Consider the following 22,749-nt stretch of genomic DNA (forward strand, 5'->3'; position numbering starts at 1 on the left):
GAGCGGAGAAGCAAGGGGAAAATATGTCTGCATTTTCAGGCTTCACCAGGCAGACTGGAATGCTGCTCAGCTTCAAACATGTATTCCTTATTTATGGAGCAGAAGGGAAATCCAGAGAACAGACCCCACAGCCAATCCAGCGGGGCCACCAACACCATGGACAACTCCCAGGGACTTAAGGCCAAGAAAGAGCTACATGCGCCAGGCCAGGCTGGATTTCAAAATCCAAAATGTCATACTGAATCCTGTAAGTGTATACCAATATGGTCTCTGAATTTTAAAAACAAAGTGTAAAGACTAGAAACTAAAAACTGTATGGGCTAGTAACTGCCTCCTGTTTCTCTCTTTTCTACATTTTTGTGGTTTTCTTTACTGCCCCCAGCCCCCACCCATACCCCATTTTCTAACTGGACGTGTTCAGGCCATGCTTAGTGGCTCACATCTGTAATTCCAGGACTTGAGAGGCTGAGAGGCAGGACTGTCATGAGTTTGAAGCCAGCCCAGGCTACAGAGTAAGACTTTGTCTCTAATAATAAAAATTATTTTATTATTATTTTAAAGAAAATAAATAAATGGAAATTGTGAAGGTTTGAGTAATAAATGATCCTTGTATCTTGGACACCTGAATACTTGGTCCTCAGCGGGCGGTACAATTTCGGTAGGTTTGGGAAGTATGGCTGGATGGAGGACGTATGTTGCTAGGGGCGGGCTTCGGGAGTTTTAAGCCATTCTAGTTTGTTCTCTCCTTCGTGCTTGTGGTCCAAGATGTAACCTGTCAGCCTGCTGCTCCAGCCGCTGTGGCCGCCGCTTGCAGTCACAGCAGCCTCTTGTCCTTCTGGAACCATAAGCCAGATAAACCCTTTCTTCTACGAGCTGACCATGCTGCTCCATCCCAGCAGTGGGGGAGGAGCTAATACGGAAGTCGGTGCCACTGATGACACACACACACTGTTACACAGCTGAACGACAGCAGGGATTCACCCTCCTATCACCTAGATCCAGATGGAGGCCCTGCACTGCGGCGGGACATGGCGTTCGATGCTGTTGTATTTCTTCACATACACAATGAGGACAATCTGAAGAAAACTGCCCAGAATCGAATCTCATGAGGCTCTGAACTTCAAGCCTGAGTCTTATATCATAGTAAATGAGAATCTAGAGAAGCCAGGCAGAATACATATATCTTTATTTAGGGAAAAAATTACAATTTGTGAATAAAGAATAAAATCTAATGTTTAAAAACATGTCTTTAAGAGCTGGGAGAGATGGCTCAGAAGTTGACATGTACTGGTTTTGAAGGGGACTGGGGTCAGTCCCTGGCACCCACATGGAGGCTCACAACCACCTATATAACTCCTACTTCAAGGGATCCAATGGTCTCATCTGGTTTCCAAGGGCACCAGGCACATGATGCAGATACATGCATGCATACAAAACACCCATACACACAAATCTCTAAAAAACTGTCTTTAAAATTCACCAACACTATCATCAAGGGCTGTCTGGTTTCCTCTCGTTTTTAAAACACGGGTCGGCCTCTTCAAATGAACAGACTACAGTAGAAGTCATAGATGACAGTACAACTGTGTTGTCCCTCTGTGGTCCCATCCAGTTCTCTTTCCCTGTGTTCTTTTGGAGTCTGGGCCCTGGATGCTATGATATGAGGAAGCCAAGTAACACTGGGGGAAACCAATCAGCTTTCAAACAGGAATTTAGCAAGCACAGGTCTTTTAGGTGGGGTTTGTCCCAACTCTGTCCTAGCACCCGAAAGCTGATGCAGTTCAGTTAGCCGAGTAATTGACCACAGAGGAACCAGATCAAGCCTGGGGGTGGGTTGAGAAGTCATCCTGGCCTTGGGGTCCCTGCTTAGAACTATACCGCCCAGTTGTGTCAAATGAGAGCACCAAACTGCACGGTTATCCCAGCGGCGCACGGCAGCCTCACGTCTGCTCTTTAGCATTTAGACTCTCTGTGATTCTAGCCCATGCCCTAGGGTGACTAGCCTTGGAAGTCTAAGACATTTGAAATCTGTATGCCCCAAACGAAACTTCTAACTCCTTCCTCCCCAAACCAACTTGTCCATCAAATCATATCCTTTCCTCCCTCATTTTGCACTCCCACCGCCTACCCAATATCCAGCCTGCACAGGCTGTAGGGTATACACACACATACGAGCCCGCTTCGACATGACCCCCTCATTCGCCAGCCCTTCGGCTCCAGGACACCTACGTGTCCCTTTCTAGGGCCAATGTTCTGCCCTCTCCATCCACCACAGCTCTCCTACTCTTACCATCCCAAAGACAACCTTCTAAGTGAGTGACAGCAGCAGATCCCCAGCCACTGTGAAGTGCCAGCCTGAAAGTATTCAGCACCACCGGCTTGAACATCTCTCCTGGAAATAAACTTCTTGGAACCAGGGACCTTGTCCCTTACTCCCTACCATCACACACAGTAGAGACACAGTAGCTTCCCAGGAAATATTTGCTGCTTCATGGAACAGAGGTGAGAAATAGCAAGTATAGTACCAGGCCAGACATATGGTCAGAGTAAGCCTATAGCATGTCAGAATTTTAAGAAAAAAAGTTTCCTAGGTAAATATGCCCTGGAGAGCATCCTGACCCCCCAAAGGAAACCCGAGTGTCTCTTACAGGGAAAAACAAACAAACAAACAAACTAAACGTAAATCATCATCTTTAATTCATGCAGCAATGTCAAGCTTTACAGTTCATAAAGGCAGGTAGGCATTAGCTACTCTCGGCCATCCGTGCAATCATATGCCCAACCTTAAATGATTCCTTCAGAACTTATGACTGGAATACGTTCAATGGATGGGTCAGCATTTAGTCCCTGTAAATTAAAGACAAAATAACACGGGAAGTATTGCAGAAAGCATACAATAGTAGGCTTGATTGTCATACCTCAATCTACCCATTTAGTATGTTCATGAAGGACGTAACATTCATGGAGGACGTGGAGAATACAATCCTCTTATGATTCAGAACAAAGGTAAATCAAGGCTAATCTGTCAGATTTATGTCATAATTCTATGCATTAAAAGAAGTCTCCCGTGATAATCAAATGTGTAGGCCAAGTGTGGTGGTGTGTATACTTAGGTGGGCTTATCAAGTTAGAGGTCAGTCGAGGCTACACAGAGAGACCACATATCATTAAAAAGCGAAGGGAGGGAGGGAGGGAGGGAGGAAGGGTACGTCTAGAATGACTAACTCTTAAAGCACTGCTTACACATATGTCACCATCAAACACCTGAAATTCTATCTTTATAGCTCACACTGATTTAACTAGGAAGGAGCCAGTCTAACTGAATAAAAATGCTCACTGAAACAAAATTGGCAATGTCCCTTTTATGTAATTAATAAAGTATAAATTAAAGAAATTTCTCAAGTGTCTGTTTCATTGGTAGAAGAATGTTTATCACACTTCCATACCTTGCTTTTTATCTACATTCTCTCTCTCTCTGTCTCTCTCTCTCACACACACACACACATACACACACACACAGTTGAATGTTTCTGTATATACTGATGTTTCAATTAGTTCTGATAGCTCTTCTTTAATCTTGTATCACTTTGACTGTTTCTTTAATTCTAGTTTGAGTTTATAAAAAAAAATGAGATCACTGCATGTCATTAATAAAGAAATTTCAGGAATTCAGTCCCTCCTTTTCCCTAAACCTCGAAAGCAAAACTGGATAGGCACAGGAAGATCCTGCATGCCCTGCAGAAGACACACTGGCACCCACTGTGATCAACCATCTGAGAATGGACAGCAAACAAAATAACCAAGATCCAGGAAATGGATGCAAGCTATGTCACAGACCAAGCAATGTGTCACTTTAGACCAAGCTATGTCACAGAAGAGATTCTAGACCTAACTATGTCACAGAACAGATTCTAGACCAAGCAATGTCACAGAACAGACCCTAGACCAAGCTATGTCACAGAACAGTCTCTAGACCAAGTGAGCTATATCACAGAACAGTCTCTAGACCAAGTGAGCTATGTTACTGAACAGTCTCTAGACCAAGTGAGCTATGTCACAGAAGAGACTCTAGACTGAGCTATGTTACTGAACAGACTCTAGACCAAGTGAGCTATGTCACAGAAGAGACCCTAGACCAGTGAAGCCTCTCTCACACATTTACAAAGTTCTGTCAACACCAACACATATGATGAAGAAACTCAGGATCACCCAAACCAACTCTGCTGTCCCGGGTACTACAAAAAGGAACACATGACACCCACCAGGCAGCTCTGCAGGTGCCACTCAGCAGCTATGCCACAGCATCTCCCAGGGATCTTCCCCACACGTCAGCTCCGGAACTCCTGCTGTAAGACTTCTCAGGGGAGATAAGACCCTCTCCAAACAGAAAGCACTACAGAAAAATACCATCTGTTCCTGCTTTATTAAACGCTGCTTAGGGACTATAGAGAAACAGAAATTTTATTCTAAGCAATATTATAAGCATTTTCTAAAAAATCAAGGTCCAAAAGTCATTACTGCTACAGATGGCCCTGACCCACACAAGTCCTCATGTGCCACGCCTTCTTCTATTACACATTACACAATCGTGTACTTGTCGCTAGACAAGAACTGCTAAGCAGCACCCAGTAGCTGCCAGAACATAGTAAGCATCACGCATATGACACGCCTTGTAATTCCATAAATTTCTAAGCTAACTTCGAATCTCTCAGTGAAGACATTTCTTTCTTAAGGTGAAAAGTGTTTTAACTAAGAATATGTTTTAAGTGAAAGAAGCAAGGTGAAGAACACAAAGAATTACGGACAGCATGAAGACACAGAAGGAAGAGCGGGCCTTCCCTCCACCAGGCCTGCACACAGTATCTGGTGGGAGGGGAGGATCCTTCATTCTAAACGAGCTTACATGGCTTACCCTGCAGCAACAGGTGGGGATAACCAACCTCAGGATGTCTGCAAACAAGACACTGTTAATACCTGAGATGAAAAGACTTAAGGCATTTCTGCACAGTGGAGGAAAGTTTCAAGAAAAAAAGACAGAGACACGGGTGGTAAGAGAAAAGGGCTTAACTGGGTGAAAACAGAGAGAGAGCGCACAGGTGGTCAGGCAGGGAGGCAGCGCATTAGCACTGAGGCATGCTGGGACAGGTAAGGGGCTGCAGAGGAGCAACAGGCTCGTGCACCTGGATCTAGGGCCTGGATAGCGCACTACAGGCTCACACTGCGAGACACGGGGCTCAAGAGTAACTCAGGGCTGTGCCTCTTGGAGGACCTTGTGGACCATGGCTTAGAGTAGAGACTTTCCCTTAGGGATCCCAGTGAAGAATTATAAGCCACGGTGAGACACCATGAAAGTTCCTTTCCTGAGAGAAAACTGCAACCAAGAGTGGGAAAATGTAAAGACTGAAGACAAGAAGTCCACTCAAAATTTCTACAGGAGTCCAAACTAATCTACTAAGACCTAAAGTTTTGTAGTGTGTGTGTGTGTGTGTGTGTGTGTGTGTGTGAGGACGCACCAGCTATGGAGCTCATGCAGTGGTCAGAACACACTGTGCAGAGTTGATTCTCTCCATTCACCTTTATGTGGGCTCCAGAGACTGAGGGTTCGTGCAGCAGGCACCTTGCCAGCATTCTGATGGCACGCGAGACACAGGTGAAAAACTACACTAGCGAGCCGAACAGAGCACAGGTTCCGCTGTTTCAGTTATCCCGGGTTGGTTATTAAAGGCAGTCCTGTCTACTCTCGGGAGCACCCTAGTTTGCAGGTGGTATTAAGATAGAGAACTGTCCGGGTGAGCTGGCCCTGAGGGTGTTGAGAGTGGGAAAGCTGGCCCCACCCTCCTCGTCTGCCAATATGGTGGTAAAGGCAAGAAAAAGACGTCCTTCCCCTCTGCTCCCCCTGTGGCAGGTGAGAGAGCTAACTTACCAGCTGCAGCGCACAGGAAAGAGGGCCCTGCGCCTCACCTGGGCAACACAGCAGAGCTGAACCTGGTGGTGTGGATGTGGCTGAGCTGGACCTCAGGGTGTGAAAGCAGAACCTGCTCTACCCCTGCCTCCTGCTGCATAGGGTGAGCTAGCCAGGGCAGTGCTGGAGAGCTCGCCTTGGTGGGGAAGATGGGGGAGAGCTAGCAGGCTGACCAACCCAGCAACACCCGGGCCCAAAACCAGGGCTATGAGTTGGCCCACCCCAACATCCACCCCATCTACGGTCTGCCGGAGCATGCGAAGGGGCTGGTCCTGCAGATCCAAAGCTGCAGGATCTCCACGAGACAGGGCAGCAACAAGAAATCCAAGAGGAGTCCCAGTGAGGCTTTAGTATTGATATGATAGTGTAGCAGAAGCCAGCGGCCTTGAACCAGACCAATGACTCTGACACCTGCAAGTAAAGATGTAGGAACTAAAGGGTATACTGTGTGATTCACTACACCACACAATGAGATTTCCCTTTTTCTTTTTTCTATCTTTCCTCTTAAAATTTATTTTATTTTATGGGGGGCAGGTTAAGGGCAGAGGGCAGATACAAAGAGATGGGGAGATGAATGGGATCGAGATGCATGATGTAAAAGCCACAATGAATAAAAAGGTTTATTTTAAAGAAAAAAATAAATAGAACTATCAGGACTTGATGAAAGGTTAGCTGTGAAAGAAAGGTGGTGAGAGGCGGGAATGGCACCCAAGACTCTACCTTTGAGCAATCGGGTGTGCAGTGTGGTCTTTAGACACCTCAAGACTGCATATATGACAGCTTCTCAGGGCTGGAGAGATCAACACTTAAGAGCACATACTGCTCTTGTAGAGGACCTGAGTTCAGTTTGTAGCCCCCATATAGGCAATGCAGAGCCACAGCAACGATGGGTACCCATACTCATGAGTGCATACCCATACATCACAGCATCCATGGGAACCCACACTCATGGGAGCATACCCATACATCACAGCATCCGTGGGTACCCACACTCATGATCACAGCATCCATGGGTACCCACACTCATGTGTGCATAACCATACATCACAGCATCTACGGGTACCCACACTCATGAGTGCATACCCATGCATCACAGCATCCACAGGTACCCACACTCGTGTGCATACCCATACATCACAGCATCCCTGGGTACCCACACTCATGGGTACATACCCATACATCACAGCATCCACGGGTACCCACACTTGTGTGCACATACCCATACATCACAGAATCCATGGGTACCCACACTCATGGGCGCATACCCATAAATCTCAGAATCTGTGGGTACCCACACTCACGGGAGCATACCCATACATCACAGCATCCACAGGTACCCACACTCATGGGCGCATACCCATACATCACAGCATCCATGGGTACCCACTCACAGGTGCATACCCATACATCACAGCATCCATGGGTACCCACACTCACTGGAGCATACCCACACATCACAGCATCCACAGGTACCCACACTCATGTGTGCATACCCATGCATCATAGCAACTGTGGATATCCACACTCACATGTGAATACCTATACATCACAGCATCCACGGGTACCCACACTCACAGGCGCATACCCATACATTACAGCATCCATAGGTACCCATACTCATGGGCACATGCCCATATATCACAGCATTCGTGGGTACCCACACTCACGGGCACATACCCATGCATCACAGCATCCATGGGTACCCACACTCATGGGCACATACCCATACATAAATACAAACACTTAATTAAAAATAAATGCATCTGTTAATAATTAATATTGTGCTACTTTAATCAATTATATGGTAATAATTACACTTGGGTTCAACAATTAGGGCTTTTAAATTCTCAAGAAATTAATTTCAATGTTTCAATTTACATATATAATAATTTTAGGGAGGGATCAATATAGTTTATTAATAAACATGCAAGAGGACCCAGCATGCAAAAGCACATGACAGTAATCTCAGAACTCAGGAGGTACAGACAGGAGGATCAGGCATTTGAGGCCAGCCTTAGCTATAGTAAACTGGAGGCTAGTCTGGCCTGTCTCAATAGATAAATCCATCACATAGAAAAGAAAATTTTTTTGGAGAAAGTGGGAGAGAATACAATTTTAAGGACAGAAATAGCAAAAAAAATCTGGCTTATAATAAATGTTTTTATATTCTTTTTAAAGAGAGAAGAAAAAGTACAATGCAATTATTAAATATAAATTCATTGATTCCATTAAGAGTGATTTGACAAGCCGGGCGGTGGTGGCGCATGCCTTTAATCCCAGCACTCGGGAGGCAGAGGTAGGCAAATCTCTGAGTTCGAGGCCAGCCTGGTCTACAAGAGCTAGTTCCAGGATAGACTCTAGAAACTACAGGGAAACCCTGTCTCGAAAAAACCAAAAAAAAAAAAAAAAAAAAAAAAAAAAACAAAGAGTGATTTGACAGACTTTACAATGTCAATATTTATGGCAAACCAAGATTTGCATCTGCACACGTAAGTGATTTTTTTTAAGTAGTTGAAAAAAAATCACTGCCTTCAGAATCACGAAAGAACAAAGATCTCAGGGGGACGATGAGGCATGTCTAGTTTTGAAGGCACATTTGGTGCCTGAAGGCCATCCAGGCGATGAATAAGAAGGGCTAACAATTTAACCACCAGCCTCGGCCCTCCTAGAGATGCCCTCCTGATCATTACCACCCTGGGGAGCCAGTACTATCAGTACACCACTATACAAATGAAGAAAAGAAGCAGAAGTTAGGGAGTGTCAGCAATGCCACACAGCTCTCTGGGGAGCAGAGTGCAGTTTAAAGCCAGACAGCCCCAACCTTCAACAGTCTTTGCACATGATGATATCTCTTGGGATACCTGAGCTCAAGACACTAATTAGGGGAAGGGATCACCTGTCTTTAGACAATAATGTGTCTCTGGAACAGACGCACTACCCAGGAAGAACACATATTTATCCTTGGGGAAATGAGCACTGCACAGCCCTATGAGGATGTTCCTCTCATTCCCTTAAAGGGAAACAGTCTTCCTGTGGCTTCTTTCCCAGTCACCCTTTATCTGCTGACATCACTCTCCCCAGGCCACTACACTGCTTACATGCTGTACCTCACAAAGTCAGAGGGATCCCTGAAGAGACTTTCCTCTTCATCCTTGCCCTCTGTTCCCCTACCAGGTTCCAAAAGATGTCCCGGACAGGAAAGTCCATGTGTAGTAAGTGTGACAATCTTCTTTCCTTTCCAATATTATCAGTCCTTATAGGGATTTCCCAAAATATACAGCAGGTGAAATCTCACATACATTGTAAAATACATAATCTGGATGTAACATAGCATATCAGTACTCAGGGCAGAGTGCAGAGTGGAGCCTGTCCACTCATGCTCAGTGGACAAGATCACGTTCAACACTACAACATCTGGAGGTAGCATTGCATGCATGAGCCTCTGCAGCATTAGGACATGGGGAATCAAGGATAAAATCCTGATGAATGGCAACATTTGGGGCTGAGAATACAGTTCAGTGGTAGAGTACTTGCCTGTTACATATAAGGCCCACATATAAAACAAGTTACCCCCCCCAAAAAAAACAAACAAGAAAGACAAACTCAATGCTTCATGGAACAGAAAAAGGAAGAGGGACCATAAGAATCATCAAAAGAAAGTCTGAAAGGAGAAAAACAAGGAATTGTTTTTCTCATTACAACAAAATGAGATTTCAAGAAAGAATAAGTCACTGTGGCCAATGAAGCAGAAAGGTGTGGTTCTTTGTAAGGCTAAGAACGCCTCTGGCAGCTTCAGAGCAAAAGATTTAACAAAAAAATAGCTATGTTAAGTTTAACTATGAGAAGTTACGGAACACATGAGATCTCAGAAGTGGCTTCTACATTAGAGATGTTCAGGCATAACCCAACACTGCCAGGAAATGAAGAGGAAGAGCAGAAAAGGGAGCTAGAGCTATCACAGAAGAAGGGAGAGGCCAGAAGATTCAGGACAGGGGCGCTGACACTCCTCCCTGTGACGGGAGAGGAAAAGATGGTGTTTGGGAACAGAGTGACCCAGGAAGTAATTTCCAATTGTCTTTATTGTTTTGGTGATGCCAAGGAACAGCTCACAGAAGGAAGACTCCATGTGCCACTGTTACCTTCGTGTCTGACCTTTCCCTTTCTAGAGGTCAGAGGACAGCAGGTCTCGAAGCATGATCCTCAGAGCCAGCTCCAATGCTATGAGAAAAGTTCCAAGCACCTATGACTTCTGCCTCTGAGAGAGTAATTAGACCAGGCACCTCAGGTGTCTCACTGAGAGACAACGCAGTTCAAAGCCCTGCTGTGCCAGCCAGGAGTGGCACCGAGTATCGCAGTTAGCCTTACGATGGTTTCAACGTCATCACACACATCTTTACATTTTCCCAGGCATATTTAAGAATCTAGACCTTGTTTGCTCTCTCCTTCCCTACAGACTGTGTTCTTCTTCCTACGCTATAAAAGAGAATGGGCGCTGTTTTCTCTCACCCTAGTTTCCAGAGAAAAGGCCAATTATATGCTCAATGCCTTCTAACCTATAGAGATCTTTCATGGAAATCTGCCTTGGCCCCATGACACTGTAGAGGGTTGAGGGCAAGGGCATTTAATTTTCAGTACAGAGCAGGCTCCTCGTACAGTTTGAACATAATTAACTACCACCCAAAGTGCACGTGTGGAAAGCTTGTTGCTTGGTGTGACAGTATTTGGAGGTGACACAGAACTTTTAATGGTGGTGAACAGTTAGATTACTGAAGGAGTTACCCCCACGGGGAAGTGCTGTAGTGCTGCGCACCGCGCCCCTGTGTCTGCATTCGGTGAACTGGCACCCAGCTCGCGAGATTCGGGCAAGGGGTTGGAGGTTAAAATACACAGACACACAGAGACAGAGAGACAGCGACACGGGTCATCCTTGAATTCCCCAAGAATGACCCCTTTATTGTGTTCAGGGGCAGAGTATATAGAGATAGCCAAGCCCCTGCCAAACCCACCAGAAACCACTCTCCTGCCATCAGGAACTCCTGAAGGTCTCGTGCTCAAAGCAGCTGTAGGCACTCAGATCATGGGATTACAAGAAATTCAGAATCTGGGGTCCCACCGCTCCCAACACTGTAGTTCTCCTGGGACCTTGGTTAGCTCTTTAGAGAAAGCTGTCATACATGAGAAAGGCATGGCTTCTCCTTGTCTCTCTCAATTCTCCTGTTATGGGGTCTCTCCCTCTCACAGATGCAGCCCTGCTACTTTATGCCGCCTTCCATGAGGTCCTCACCAGATGAACAAACGCCAGCATCGTGCCTTTGAACTTTCAAACTGTAGGCTAAATATAACTCTTTTCTTTATTCATTACTCAGGTTTGGGTATCTCATGACAGTAAAACGGAACAGAACGTACAGATATTAAGAGTTAAATGAGCAGGACATGGTGGTGCCCACCTTAAATCCAGGCACTTAGGGAGGCAGAGGTAGGCGGATCTCTGACAGAGTTAACTGAACTAAGAAACTTGACCATCTATTAGGAAGAGACGCGGGGCTGAAAGGTATCTGTGAGCCCGACAACTGTCCATTCTACCACATCACGCTCCACTTGCAGGAGTCTCTGAACCCCTAAAAACTGGATTGGTTCCTTTCAACCTCTGGTTATTTTCAGATTCTTAATGCTTAAAGTGAAGAAGACCATGCTCCAACTCTAGCACTGTGCCTGTTGCCAACAGGTCTCACCATCCTCTCCCACAGCAAGGAACCCAAGTGCTTCTGAAGCAGCAACATCGCTCACACGTACCAGGGACACACGTGCAGCTAGAGTCACAAAGGGGTCCTGCTCATCTGCCAAAGATCTCACTACACAGGGAGCTTAGCAATGCTGCAGTCTTCTGCCTAACGTGAAAAATCTACGCTACAAAGTCTTACACTTCTCCTGAGCAAGCAAGAAGGAAATTCTCCTCCACATATCCACGAGACTTGCTTTCTGCTGCTGTAACAAATTGCTATAGACTTGATGGCTTAAAACAACAGAAACAACAGTACCACCTTATCATTCTGGAGGCTATATATCCAAAATGAATTTTACTAAGATAAAATAAAAACGCAGGCAGGCTGTACTCCTCCTGGAGGCTCTCTCGGGGAGCAGCCACTTCCTTGCCTCCTCCCCCGCTTTTGAAGCCACCCGCGTTCCCTAGCTCAAGGACCTCTTCTGGTAATGCGCCACTCCAACCTCGGTTTCCATCGTAACATCTTGTCTTCCACTCTCACATATGAGGGCACTTGTAATCGAATCGCCTTCAAAGAAGATAAGGTCTATGTCATTTCAGCAAGGCAGCCAATCTTTCCGGGCAAGGTCTGGCATCCATCAGAAAACTGCATTTGTCTCTGTTAGAAAAACGTACTGCTAATAAAATATGAATGCAATCTGGGGAACCTTCCAAAGCCTCAGTTTACCATTCTGCACAGGTTTCCGTTTCTACTACAGCGACCTGTGGTCTACACGGGACAGAAGCCAGTGAATCTCTGAATATGCCTGTATATAACGCGCAGTAACGCCCACTTGCCTAGCAGAATGCAGTTCTTTCTATGAAGATCTACCCGACACCCCAATGTTTACCTCGATTTTATGAAACCCTCCTGAGAAACAGAACAGACTGCGAAACCAGCCACAAACAAACCAAAAGCTCAGCATCCTTCACCCCCTTCACCCTCTGCAGCACCTCACTTCCCTGCTTCTTCTCACCCTAGGGAATCTCTAGGACCTTGTTCTGTACTGACTTCATTCCCCAAATACCGGAGAGCCAGCAGACCTGAAAGGGGAGGAAGAGCTCTTCATTTCAACACAGCTGTGCAGGACAGGAAATAAATGGCCAGTCGGGGCATTTCTAAGATAAGCCTCCAAGCATTTTGCATAAGGTTCTTATCTATAGGAAGTTAAAATCTTTCTTAGACTAAATCAACAAATATTCTTTCATCCTTCCAAGTCTATCACCTCCAAAGTCTTCCCAGTGTGGCAAACATCACAGCGACTCTACCCTCCGAGCAGACAGGATGGTATCCCAGGCTAACCTGTGATAGCAGACATCAGAAGGAAAAGGCAGACTGTGTCTACTGTGCTCACTCCCCCAGGCTGAAGAACCGAAACCTCCTGACTCTCCTTCATTACAACCACAGCCACTCTCAAAACTTCACCAGGAGGCGGGAGACACACATGTTCTCTCTTCACATTTCCTCTCGTAAAAGGCAGTAATGCCCTTCCAGAGACTCTCCTCCCAACACTGTGAGACAGGGAACAGTAGCACACGGAAAGCCCTCCTACAAGACAGTGGCAAAAATGGAAGCCGCATAAGCCGCATAAGCTTGCAAAATGCAAAATGGCTTTCATGAAAAGAAGTGGCGAAGCCAGCAACCTTACAGGCTTTGCGAGAAGAAGAAAGTACAGAGAGACTGTCACGGGAAACGGGAGCGAAGTCTCCAAAGTCATCTTCAGTTCCAAAGAAGCTAACTGCCTAAAATCACACCCAGAAAGGTGTGTGTGAGAGAGAGAGAGAAAGGGGAGGGAGGGAGGGGCAGAGGGAGAGAGAGAGAGAGAGAGTGCAGACAATTGTAACATGAAGTCATTGTACTCACTGTCTGATGGCTTCTGTCACAGTATCGCAGCCCAAAATAATCTATCTCCACGAGGTTTATGTGCCGGAAAACATGGTCAAGGACAACGGAACCTTTTGTAGACTTCTGAAAAACAAGCCACAGATTGCTTTTTAACAAGGTGTCAAGTCTTCCTCCATGGGACACAATCAATTCTCATCTTCAGGGAGCATCCCGCACAGGAGCTTAGCAAGAGACCACACTATTCCCTCCAGGTTTTACCTCAGCCACAGAGATAGATGAGCAATAAATTACAGCATATTAAAGAAATGGTCTTAGAAAAATCGCCTTAAACTTTAGGAGTATCAAGTTAATATAAGCCCCTTCCCTTGTTACAAATTCTCTCCAGGATAAAATGTTTCTTTGTTTTTCAATTATGTGTATAGTGGTTTTTTCGCATGCTTGCCCTGTGCTTCATGTATGTTCCCATTGCCCACAGAAGTCAAAGAGGGGGCATCAGATCTGGAATTATAGATAGTTGTAAGCCATTGCCTGAGTTCTGGGAATTGAACCTGTGTCCTCTGGAGGACCCAGTTCACAATCTCTCCAGTTCCAAAATGCTTCCTTAAATACAGATAACCCTCTATGTAAATAACATTTAATAAATTCATTAAGCATCATGGTGGCTACAATTCCAAAAATTCTTTCATTTAAAAAGTGATTTTCATAAGCACCAGTACTCTTACAAGTATATAGAACAGAAAACCCATAAAATTAAAATAATAGCCAAAGATTTTATTTTTTAAGCCTAAATCCATAGATTAAAGGTGCTAAATATGTGTTGCAAACCCTTGTGAGGATATTTTACTTGGTCTCTTACACATGAGTATAGATAAAAAGAAAACATTTATTGGGGTTGCATTTTAAGTGCACACACACACACACAAATACACACATACACATACATATGCTACCCTGTCTTCTCCCCACCCCCAAGACTCATGCATGGCACAAGTAAGGCCCTGGGTTCAGGCTTCTTAATATCTTATACATAATTATTTGCAAATACAAGAAACATGTAGGCAGTAAGCAGCATGCCACACTGGTCTTGACAATGATCTATCAGGACAGCATGCGTACACAATCAGTCTGACCTTCCTCTTCTCTGGCCTCATCATGAGCACTGAAAGAAACCCCCATTCCAGTCATTGTTTCCTAGGGCTTTTGTTCAACTGCAGCTTCTCTTAGACAATTACCACTAGCTGCGTAATTATATCAGGTAATCCCTGTATACCACAGGGCTTTTAGAAAACAGATGACGATATGAAGTAATAAAATTACACAGTTGGAAAAGATAGTCCTTCTTACAAACCCCCAAATCTCTAAATTACACTAAATTGCCCCCTCCATGCTTCAAGGTCCACTAACCTGTTTTCTTAAAGCCAAAAGCCCTTCTACGATGGACTCACACACTGCTGAGCAGCCTCTGCCAGAATAACAATGGCACTTCCAGTAAATGCCTCTTGTTGCTCATGTCCCTATGTATTTCTCTGCGATAAACATCTGGAAATGAAATCACTCAATGGAAGAATATCATACTGAAAACTATAATTCACTCAGTGAAAATGCATGCACCCTAATCCTTGCCAAAACTTGGGTTGAGATGGGAGGTATATGGCAAAGGGGAACTGTTTTGTTTATATTTCCTTGACTCTGCTAAAAACAAGTCGTCCTCGCTCATGGGCTTACCAGTCCACTGCATTCCCTAGCACAGGGGCTGGGGAGTTCATAACTCAGTTTATGAGCTGACCTTCTGATACCTTAATACATGCACAATTTTATCTAGTGTATTAACTCTTCACTCCATCTGGAAATTATTCTTTGTGCTTGGAATAAGGCCTAACTTTGTTTCCAAATGGAAAAAAAAAACTATGCCATTGTTTACTCAAAATCCACAAGATGTCTTTTAGAAAATGCCTCCATAAGATCAGACTGTAGGCAAGCCTATAACATGTTTTCTTAAATGGTGACTTTTGGGGGAGGGCCCATTGCTGGTAGTCCTGAGTTCTATTTAAGGAGAAAAAAAAAAGGCATATCAATCCACACATCTTTGAACACCTGATTTTTGACAAAGAAGCAAAAAAATATCAAATGGAAAAAAAAAGAGGGGAAAAAAAGGCTGCACTAGTAAGCAACACCCTTCTTGTTTCTAGGTTCCTGCCCTGTTTGAGCGCCTGTCCTGACTTCCTTCAGGGATGGACCACATATGATGGAAGCTTAAGACAAATAAACCCATCCTTCCCAACTTGTTTTGGGTCACGGTGTTCATCATAACAACAGTAACATGAACTAGGACATGTTTATACATGTATTCCTACAAAATTTTACCTATGTTTTGTGGCAAAATTATAGAATTCTCTTCCCAAGAAAAGACATCCTGTCATCCCCTCCGGAACCTCTCCACATGACATCACCCTGTCACTGTGTGTTAGGTGGTACAGGGACCAGGAGACAAAGAAATCACCACTGGTGAGTTGGTGCACAACGCGCAAAGCAGTTACTTTAGCAGAAGAGGAAGACACGTGCTTGAGGGCTCCAAGTGTCCTTGTCACCTGTGCCGGGTCAAAAGTCCAAGCTCACTTCCAAGTTTCAAAAACTCACCAATTTCTGAGCTCAAAATGCCACCAATGCCTGAGCTCGTCCCAAGCAGAAGACTTGAAATCCCACCAATCACCATCCTGGACATCTTCACCCTGGAAAACTCTGCCTCCAGGAAACCCTGTATGAGCCTGTCCCCTGCTTAGTTCCCGGTGGCTTCTCACCCGAGCAGAGGCAGCCACCCTCTTGTCTTTCCCAGTAAACCTCTTGTGTGAGGTTTGTTGTAGGGTGTGACTTTGTCGTATCCTACACCTCTCTCTCCCCTTAGAACTGTAGCAGCTGCACTGGGGAAACCTTTCCTGTCAGAGCTGTAACCCAACTTGAAAGACGGAGAGGCCTGTCTGAGAAGCTGTGTGTGGCTGGATTTGAAATGACCACAAGAAACCTGGGCATGCCTGTGAGTGTGAGGTCAGGAAGGTTACACTGAAGAGCAAAGCCTCATCCATTCAGGACCTGGGTCTTTCACTGAGTGAAGGAGAGAAAGCTGTGGACCAGCAGCCTTCTCCCCACCCCCACCCCATTTCCTGACTGTCTTCATTTGTCTTCTGTTTCTGTGATTAAGCACTGACCAGAAGCAACGTGGAGAGGGAAGGCTCTAGCAGGCTTGCACTTTCTGATCACACCCCATCACTGAGGGAAGCCAAGGCAGGAACTAAAACCAAGACTACAGAGAAAAGCTGCTTACTGACTTACACCCCATGGCCTCTTGCCCAGGGTCAGCACCACCACAGTTGGCTGGGCCTTCCGCATCAACCATCAACCAAGAAAGTGTCCGCACAGACTTGTACAGAGGCCAAGCTGATGGGTTCCCTCTTCCCAGCGCACTGACTAAGGACGTGATGTGGCCGACCATCATATGCATGCCTTTCCTGATGAGATGGACCACTGTGTCTGGTGATTCTGGACTCTGACGACAGCACCAGGAGGCAGTAAGAGGGTACACACTCAAGCCACCAAATGTAGCAATCTGCTGTGCTGAAACAGAAAGCTTGCAAGGCTTATTCTTGGGTCGTTTACAATGATATGGCTGTTATCATTCTGATTGCCTACAGCTTGGTTAATGTCTTGAGGAACAGCTCATATGTTGACATTAGTTTTACCCACAGCCATCCTGTTCAACTCTTATTAAACAAATGTGGCAATCTTGTCTTTTGAGATCACCATATTTTCTACAAATAAATAATAAGAATTCTGTTCTTGGACAGCAGTGGTGATGCACACCTTTAACCCTAGGCAGAGACAGGCTAATCTCTGGATTCAAGAACAGTCTGCTCTACATGGAGAGTTTCAGGCCAGCCATGACTTCATGGTGAAACCCTGTCTCAAATTTAAAATAAAAGAATTCTTGTTCTTCCTTCATAAAACACCTCTGATTACCCACCCCTCTTAATGCATCGACAAGGACCTCAGTTACTGGCTTCTGTGAGAACACAGGATGCGCTACGTCCTTCACTTCCTGGTATATTGGAACTGCTTCTAAAATCTCACTACTAAATGTGATGCGTTACACAGCCTTGAAAGGTACCCTCTTTCAAGGAGAAGGTCTCTTTGTCTGCTTTCTCTGCCTTTTTGTTTTGATTTTTCATTTTTAATCAAGAAGTGATAACCCATCAAGTTCTCCTTAGAAAGCAGAGACGGTTGTATGACTTTTGTTCTTTCATCTGACTTACATGTTCTTAATGAAGACGTTTCCATTTTAGTTTTCTGTCCTGGGTATATAATATGCACATCCTCCCTATCTGGAGAGAAGTTCCCACTGTGTGTTGGTGGGGGTTGGAACCAGCCCCCCCCCCCCCGCCCCGTGACTGAAGCCAGGCTATAGACGCATGGCCTAGTTTTCACTCAAGGACTCTGACCTCAAGACGAGTGATGCAGACTCAGCGAGGACCTAGACTGGTCCAGTCAGACGTGTCCAATAGTGGAGGAATCTAGACGTGGACCCAGGAATGGCCATTGACTCCTAAGCCAGGTTTTCCATTATTCCTGAGGTGGTCAGGGATGGCCAAACAGTGCGGCACCTGCCTTCCCTTGCCCTAGGGAAGCAGTGATGCTTGCCTAGCGGCCAAGACAGTGTTCCAAGTAAAATCCTAGCGAGAGTATCAAAAACGTCATCATAAACGCAACTTATTCTAGCAACCTTAAGCATTCCCATAGGGTTTGTAAGCTAATTCTGGCCTATGTCACTATGAAAAAAAATGAAAAATTACCAAATATGTCATAGGCTCCATAGACATCAACCTGATGGGAACCCAGGCTTCACCTGCCCTCACACACCCACAGCAACGGAGCCTGAACTACTACTTGATCCATCACTGCCTCCGCCCATACTGGGGCAATAATTCTCACCTTCTATTGTTTCCTGGTGTTTTTCAGGAATTACAAAGAAATAAACTCTGACCAAGTGAAAAATCGTATTCTCTTACCACCCCAAGGGCTATGGAATATGTCTAAACAGCTTTCCTGTTATTTCAAAAACGCTTACAGCAAGCTAGAGTGTGAGGCTAATCCCCCATCCGTATCTCTCCTTTGGGTCTTTTTTATGTACAGGCATAGAGAACAGGATGCATAAATGGAGAGGTACAGCCACACAGCTCCTAACATCCTATCCCCAAACAAACCAACAAGAAGCAATTCATGAACAAAAATGGAAAGAATTATGCAGGAAATACTGGAGACTTTAAAAAAATATGTAAGTGAAGCTTTCTCTATGAACACTACTTTCATATCCCCACATCCACTAGGAATGCTAGGCACTCTTTCATATGCATAATCTACTTATAGAGCACGAAATGGCCTAACGTGCTTAGTCATGAAGAGCATATGCAAAAGCAGACTTAGACAACCGCCTCGAAGCTTGATGTGGTGGCTCGTGCCTGCAGTGGCAGCCCTCGGGAGGCTTACAGAGGCAGACTGCCATGAGTCTGAGGGCAGCCTAGGACACAAAAGGAGACCCTGCCCCAAGAAAAGGAAGAGATTCGGGAAGCCAACTCAATGCGGAATTTATGAGAATTTCTTACATATGAGAAAGCCATCCGTTTTTAAAAACCATCATTCCCAAAGAGCCAGAACACAATCCGCCAAGCCTCCTGACAGCTTTGTGTTTCCACAGAACCTGCTTCTGAAGATATGCAGGATTATTTTTCTTCCTTCAGAAACAGAAAACCCTCCACAGAGAAGCCACAAGGAGAGCATCCAGTGTTAGGCAATGAATGTCATCCTGACCTAAGAAGGAACAGGACAACTCCCGATTCCCTCTGTAGAACTGTAAGCAGTGGGGGGAGGGGGGTGTGTCTACACATGCCCCGAGCCCTGAGCACACAGCCCAGTCAGCGCCAGAATCTTGGGTTCCATTCTCCTTTCTTGTGTGTCCTAAGAAATCATCCTCCAGTAAGGAAATTAGAACTTAGGGTCCTGGGGTACAGCTCTGTGACAGCAAGCCTGCCTAGGATCCTCCTCCTGCCTGCTCCCCCATGTCTGGCTCCCTCAGTCTTGCATAGCCCAGGCTAGCCTTTAACTTGATATGTTAGCTGAAAATGACTTTAAATCCTGGTCCCCCACAAAAGTCCCCCCCCCCCGATCCCATGCACTGCGAGGATTATAGGCCTGTGCTACCACACCCTGGATGTTTCATGTGGTACTGTGGCTCATACCTCAAAAACAAGCACCCTACCAACTGAGCTTACACCCTGGTCCCAAATTATCACTCCCTGGGAGATGGGGTAAAGGAAACTAATAATAGGGACCAGAAGAGAGGCAAATGTGGGGTACAAAGAGCTGTAGTAAGGGAAGCCCGTGTCTGGTATCAAGACATTAAAGATAAGGGCTGACAAAAAAAAAATTTCTTATAGGAACCTCTGAAGGAAGACAAGGAGAGACCCCTTTCACATCTTTAAAAACCACAGGTCCAGCAGTAGAGGCGAGGCATCACCTTGTTCTGTCTAGTGAGGCTACACTGCTGTGCATTTGGCATCTGCTGCAGGGGATGCGAAGAAACTGTGCAGGGAGCCGGGCAGTGGTGGCACACACCTTTAATCCCAGCACTCAGGAGGCAGTGGCAGGCACATCTCTGTGAGTTCAAAGCCATCCTGGTCTACAGAGCAAGTGCCAGGACAGGCTGCAAGGCTACACAGAGAAACCCTGTCTTGAAAAACAAAAACAAATAAGCAAAACAAAAAAAGAAAGAAATATGTACAGAAAAGATGGAAACATGGTGGTAAGCAGAGACAAGATGGGAACACGGCAGTAAGGTGGGGACAAGATATGGGAACATGGGCGGCAGCTGTGAACTGGCACTCTATTCGCATTTAAAGTTTCTTCAGGATGTCTTAACCTGATTTCTTCTTTAGCCCTTGCAGCAGTCAGACATATCACAGGCCATGAGACTCCACTGCAGAGGCCGAGTTCCTCCCACCCTCAAGACAAGCCCTTCGGCCCTAAACCAAACGGCTACCTTCATTTGAAACTGAAGAAAAGCTTGATTCTTCACTTCTGTTTGGCAAAGGAAAAGGCCTGGGTGTGATTGCAGTTAGCATCGCTGCAGTTTTCCTGTCTATTTCTAAGAGATCCAGAAGCCACAGAAGATATAATTACAACCTCGGCACTTAGCAACATGCCTAAGGAGTTTCTAAATAGATAAACAAAATTCTGCCTCTAATAATTGGCCCCCACCAGCGAGACTCTCACAACAGCACTGGGTAAGAACTCCACTGTCAGGAAAGGCGTTCTTCTCACTTTGGGGGCCCCTCGTATTCTGGATAATGGCTCCCCTCCTTCTCTGGAGGATGCGTCTGTCATTTCTTGATTTTGCCTGTCTCTTAATTTATTTGACCTTCATTAAGTTCATCTGTTACTTCTCTTTTCTACTAAAGTGGAGATGTTCTACACTTGACCTTTATCCAAAATGCTGAAAAGCATTAAAGTTCAGATGGTTTGGAAGCAGGTAGAGCTGGCTACTATATTCCACTTCCTTCGTGAATAATCTAATAGTTTATAATCCTGAAATGCCTTAAAAGTTCACTGAATGAATACTAAGAGCCGATGAATAATTGCAAAATAGAAGTAAAATAAAAACATCAGACTCTTTCTCTTATATCTTATGAGTCTTATATCTTATGAGGCTTCCATTATCCCTGGCCAATCAGACTTAGGACAATGAAGAGGAAATGAGTGGATTCACCCACCACCCTACTACATCAGATAAGCAAAATAGATTCACTTCTCCTTTAATCAAAATTTTCCCTTTGTTTCAGTGATATATAATTCCAAGAGTCTTGATCTATAAAGGTACAATAAGGAATCAGTATCTTGTGTTTCAAATTCCTAAGAGTCTAAGAAACAGACAGTCCTGAAATTAAGTTACATATAATACATAGAGATGTATAATGTCTTCCATGCAATAAAACACACCTGACAAGAATTCCATCATTTTAGAAAACAAAGAAGACTAGTCGTAAGACAGTTAAGCAAGCAGGGAAAAGCCGTAAGTGTTACAGGACACTCTTCTGCTTTTTGAATGAGAGCAAAGAAACTCCCAGTGGCAGTGCTGGACTGTGAACTATGTCTTATAACTCGGCCAACAGACACAGGTCATTCCCATACCAGTAACTTTCCAGAAATGACAGTTTCTAGAAACTCGGATATTATCTTAGAGAACAACTCCCAAGGAGGACGAGCGGATTTGGAAATACCACCAGTGGGCCTTTGAACCAGAACAAAGGATCCTTCAAATGAGTAATAACACCTTCGCAGATTAATGTGACATTGCAAACCAGAAAGGCAGGTTTGGGCCAGCCACACAGAATGATATCTGCACTCAAGACAGCCTGCTCCTGCGCCAAGGGAAAATGAGCCATAAAAGGTCCCCACTGCTGTGCCTGTGAGAACCTACTCTGTCTTATTTACTATTTTGAAAGGAAGGATTTCCATGGAAAACATAAATCATATTAAATATTTCAGCACAGGTCCAGTAGGGTGCATTCAGCAGGGACCTGGAGGAACCACTTCCCAGGCATCAATGGGAATCTCCTGTCAGGCAAGCAAGCAAGGCAAAGCAGCTCTTGACAGCTTTAACTAAGTGCCAGCCTCACTTTCAGTTACTGAGAAAACCCTTTATTGTGGGGAAGATGGTTTGTTTTTCAAGCTGCTATATTTTCCATACACAATTTGTGTATCCTGACAAACTTGGAATGAACTTTTCTCAACTTTTAAGGTTCCAACTATTTGCCGGTATGCACCAATCTCCAAACTTAGCAGCATCCAACAGCAACCACTTGCTCATGCCTTAAATTTGGCCAGGGCTCAGGACAGCTGGTGTTTGTTCATCTGTGCTGAAGAATCCAGTGTGACCTCACACACATTGACAAGTCACCTGGAGTGGGTGGGAGGTAGGGCTGGCTCATCCCCTCCCCCACCTTGTAAGTCTCTCCAGCAAGAGACTTCATTCTAAGGTTAAGTCAGGGCTCAGAGAACATAGACCAAAGCTGGACATATCAGTCTTGCTGTGCTCTGTTGACTAAAACAGGCCATAAGGCCAGCCCAGAAGGAAAA

General features: G+C 45.1%; 1 protein-coding gene across 1 annotated transcript in view; it reads right to left on the minus strand.

The window, feature by feature from the left end:
- The window catches only part of Epb41l4a (erythrocyte membrane protein band 4.1 like 4A), a 194,161-nt gene that overhangs the window by 99,025 nt on the left and 72,387 nt on the right, over nt 1-22,749 (minus strand). Inside the window, exon 2 of the mRNA XM_038330967.1 lies at nt 13,588-13,692. Coding sequence (XP_038186895.1) covers nt 13,588-13,692 — 105 coding nt within the window. The remainder of the gene's footprint in view (nt 1-13,587; nt 13,693-22,749) is intronic.

The sequence above is a fragment of the Arvicola amphibius genome, chromosome 5 (assembly GCF_903992535.2).
Source record: "Arvicola amphibius chromosome 5, mArvAmp1.2, whole genome shotgun sequence".
In the NCBI taxonomy this organism is placed as follows: domain Eukaryota; kingdom Metazoa; phylum Chordata; class Mammalia; order Rodentia; family Cricetidae; genus Arvicola; species Arvicola amphibius.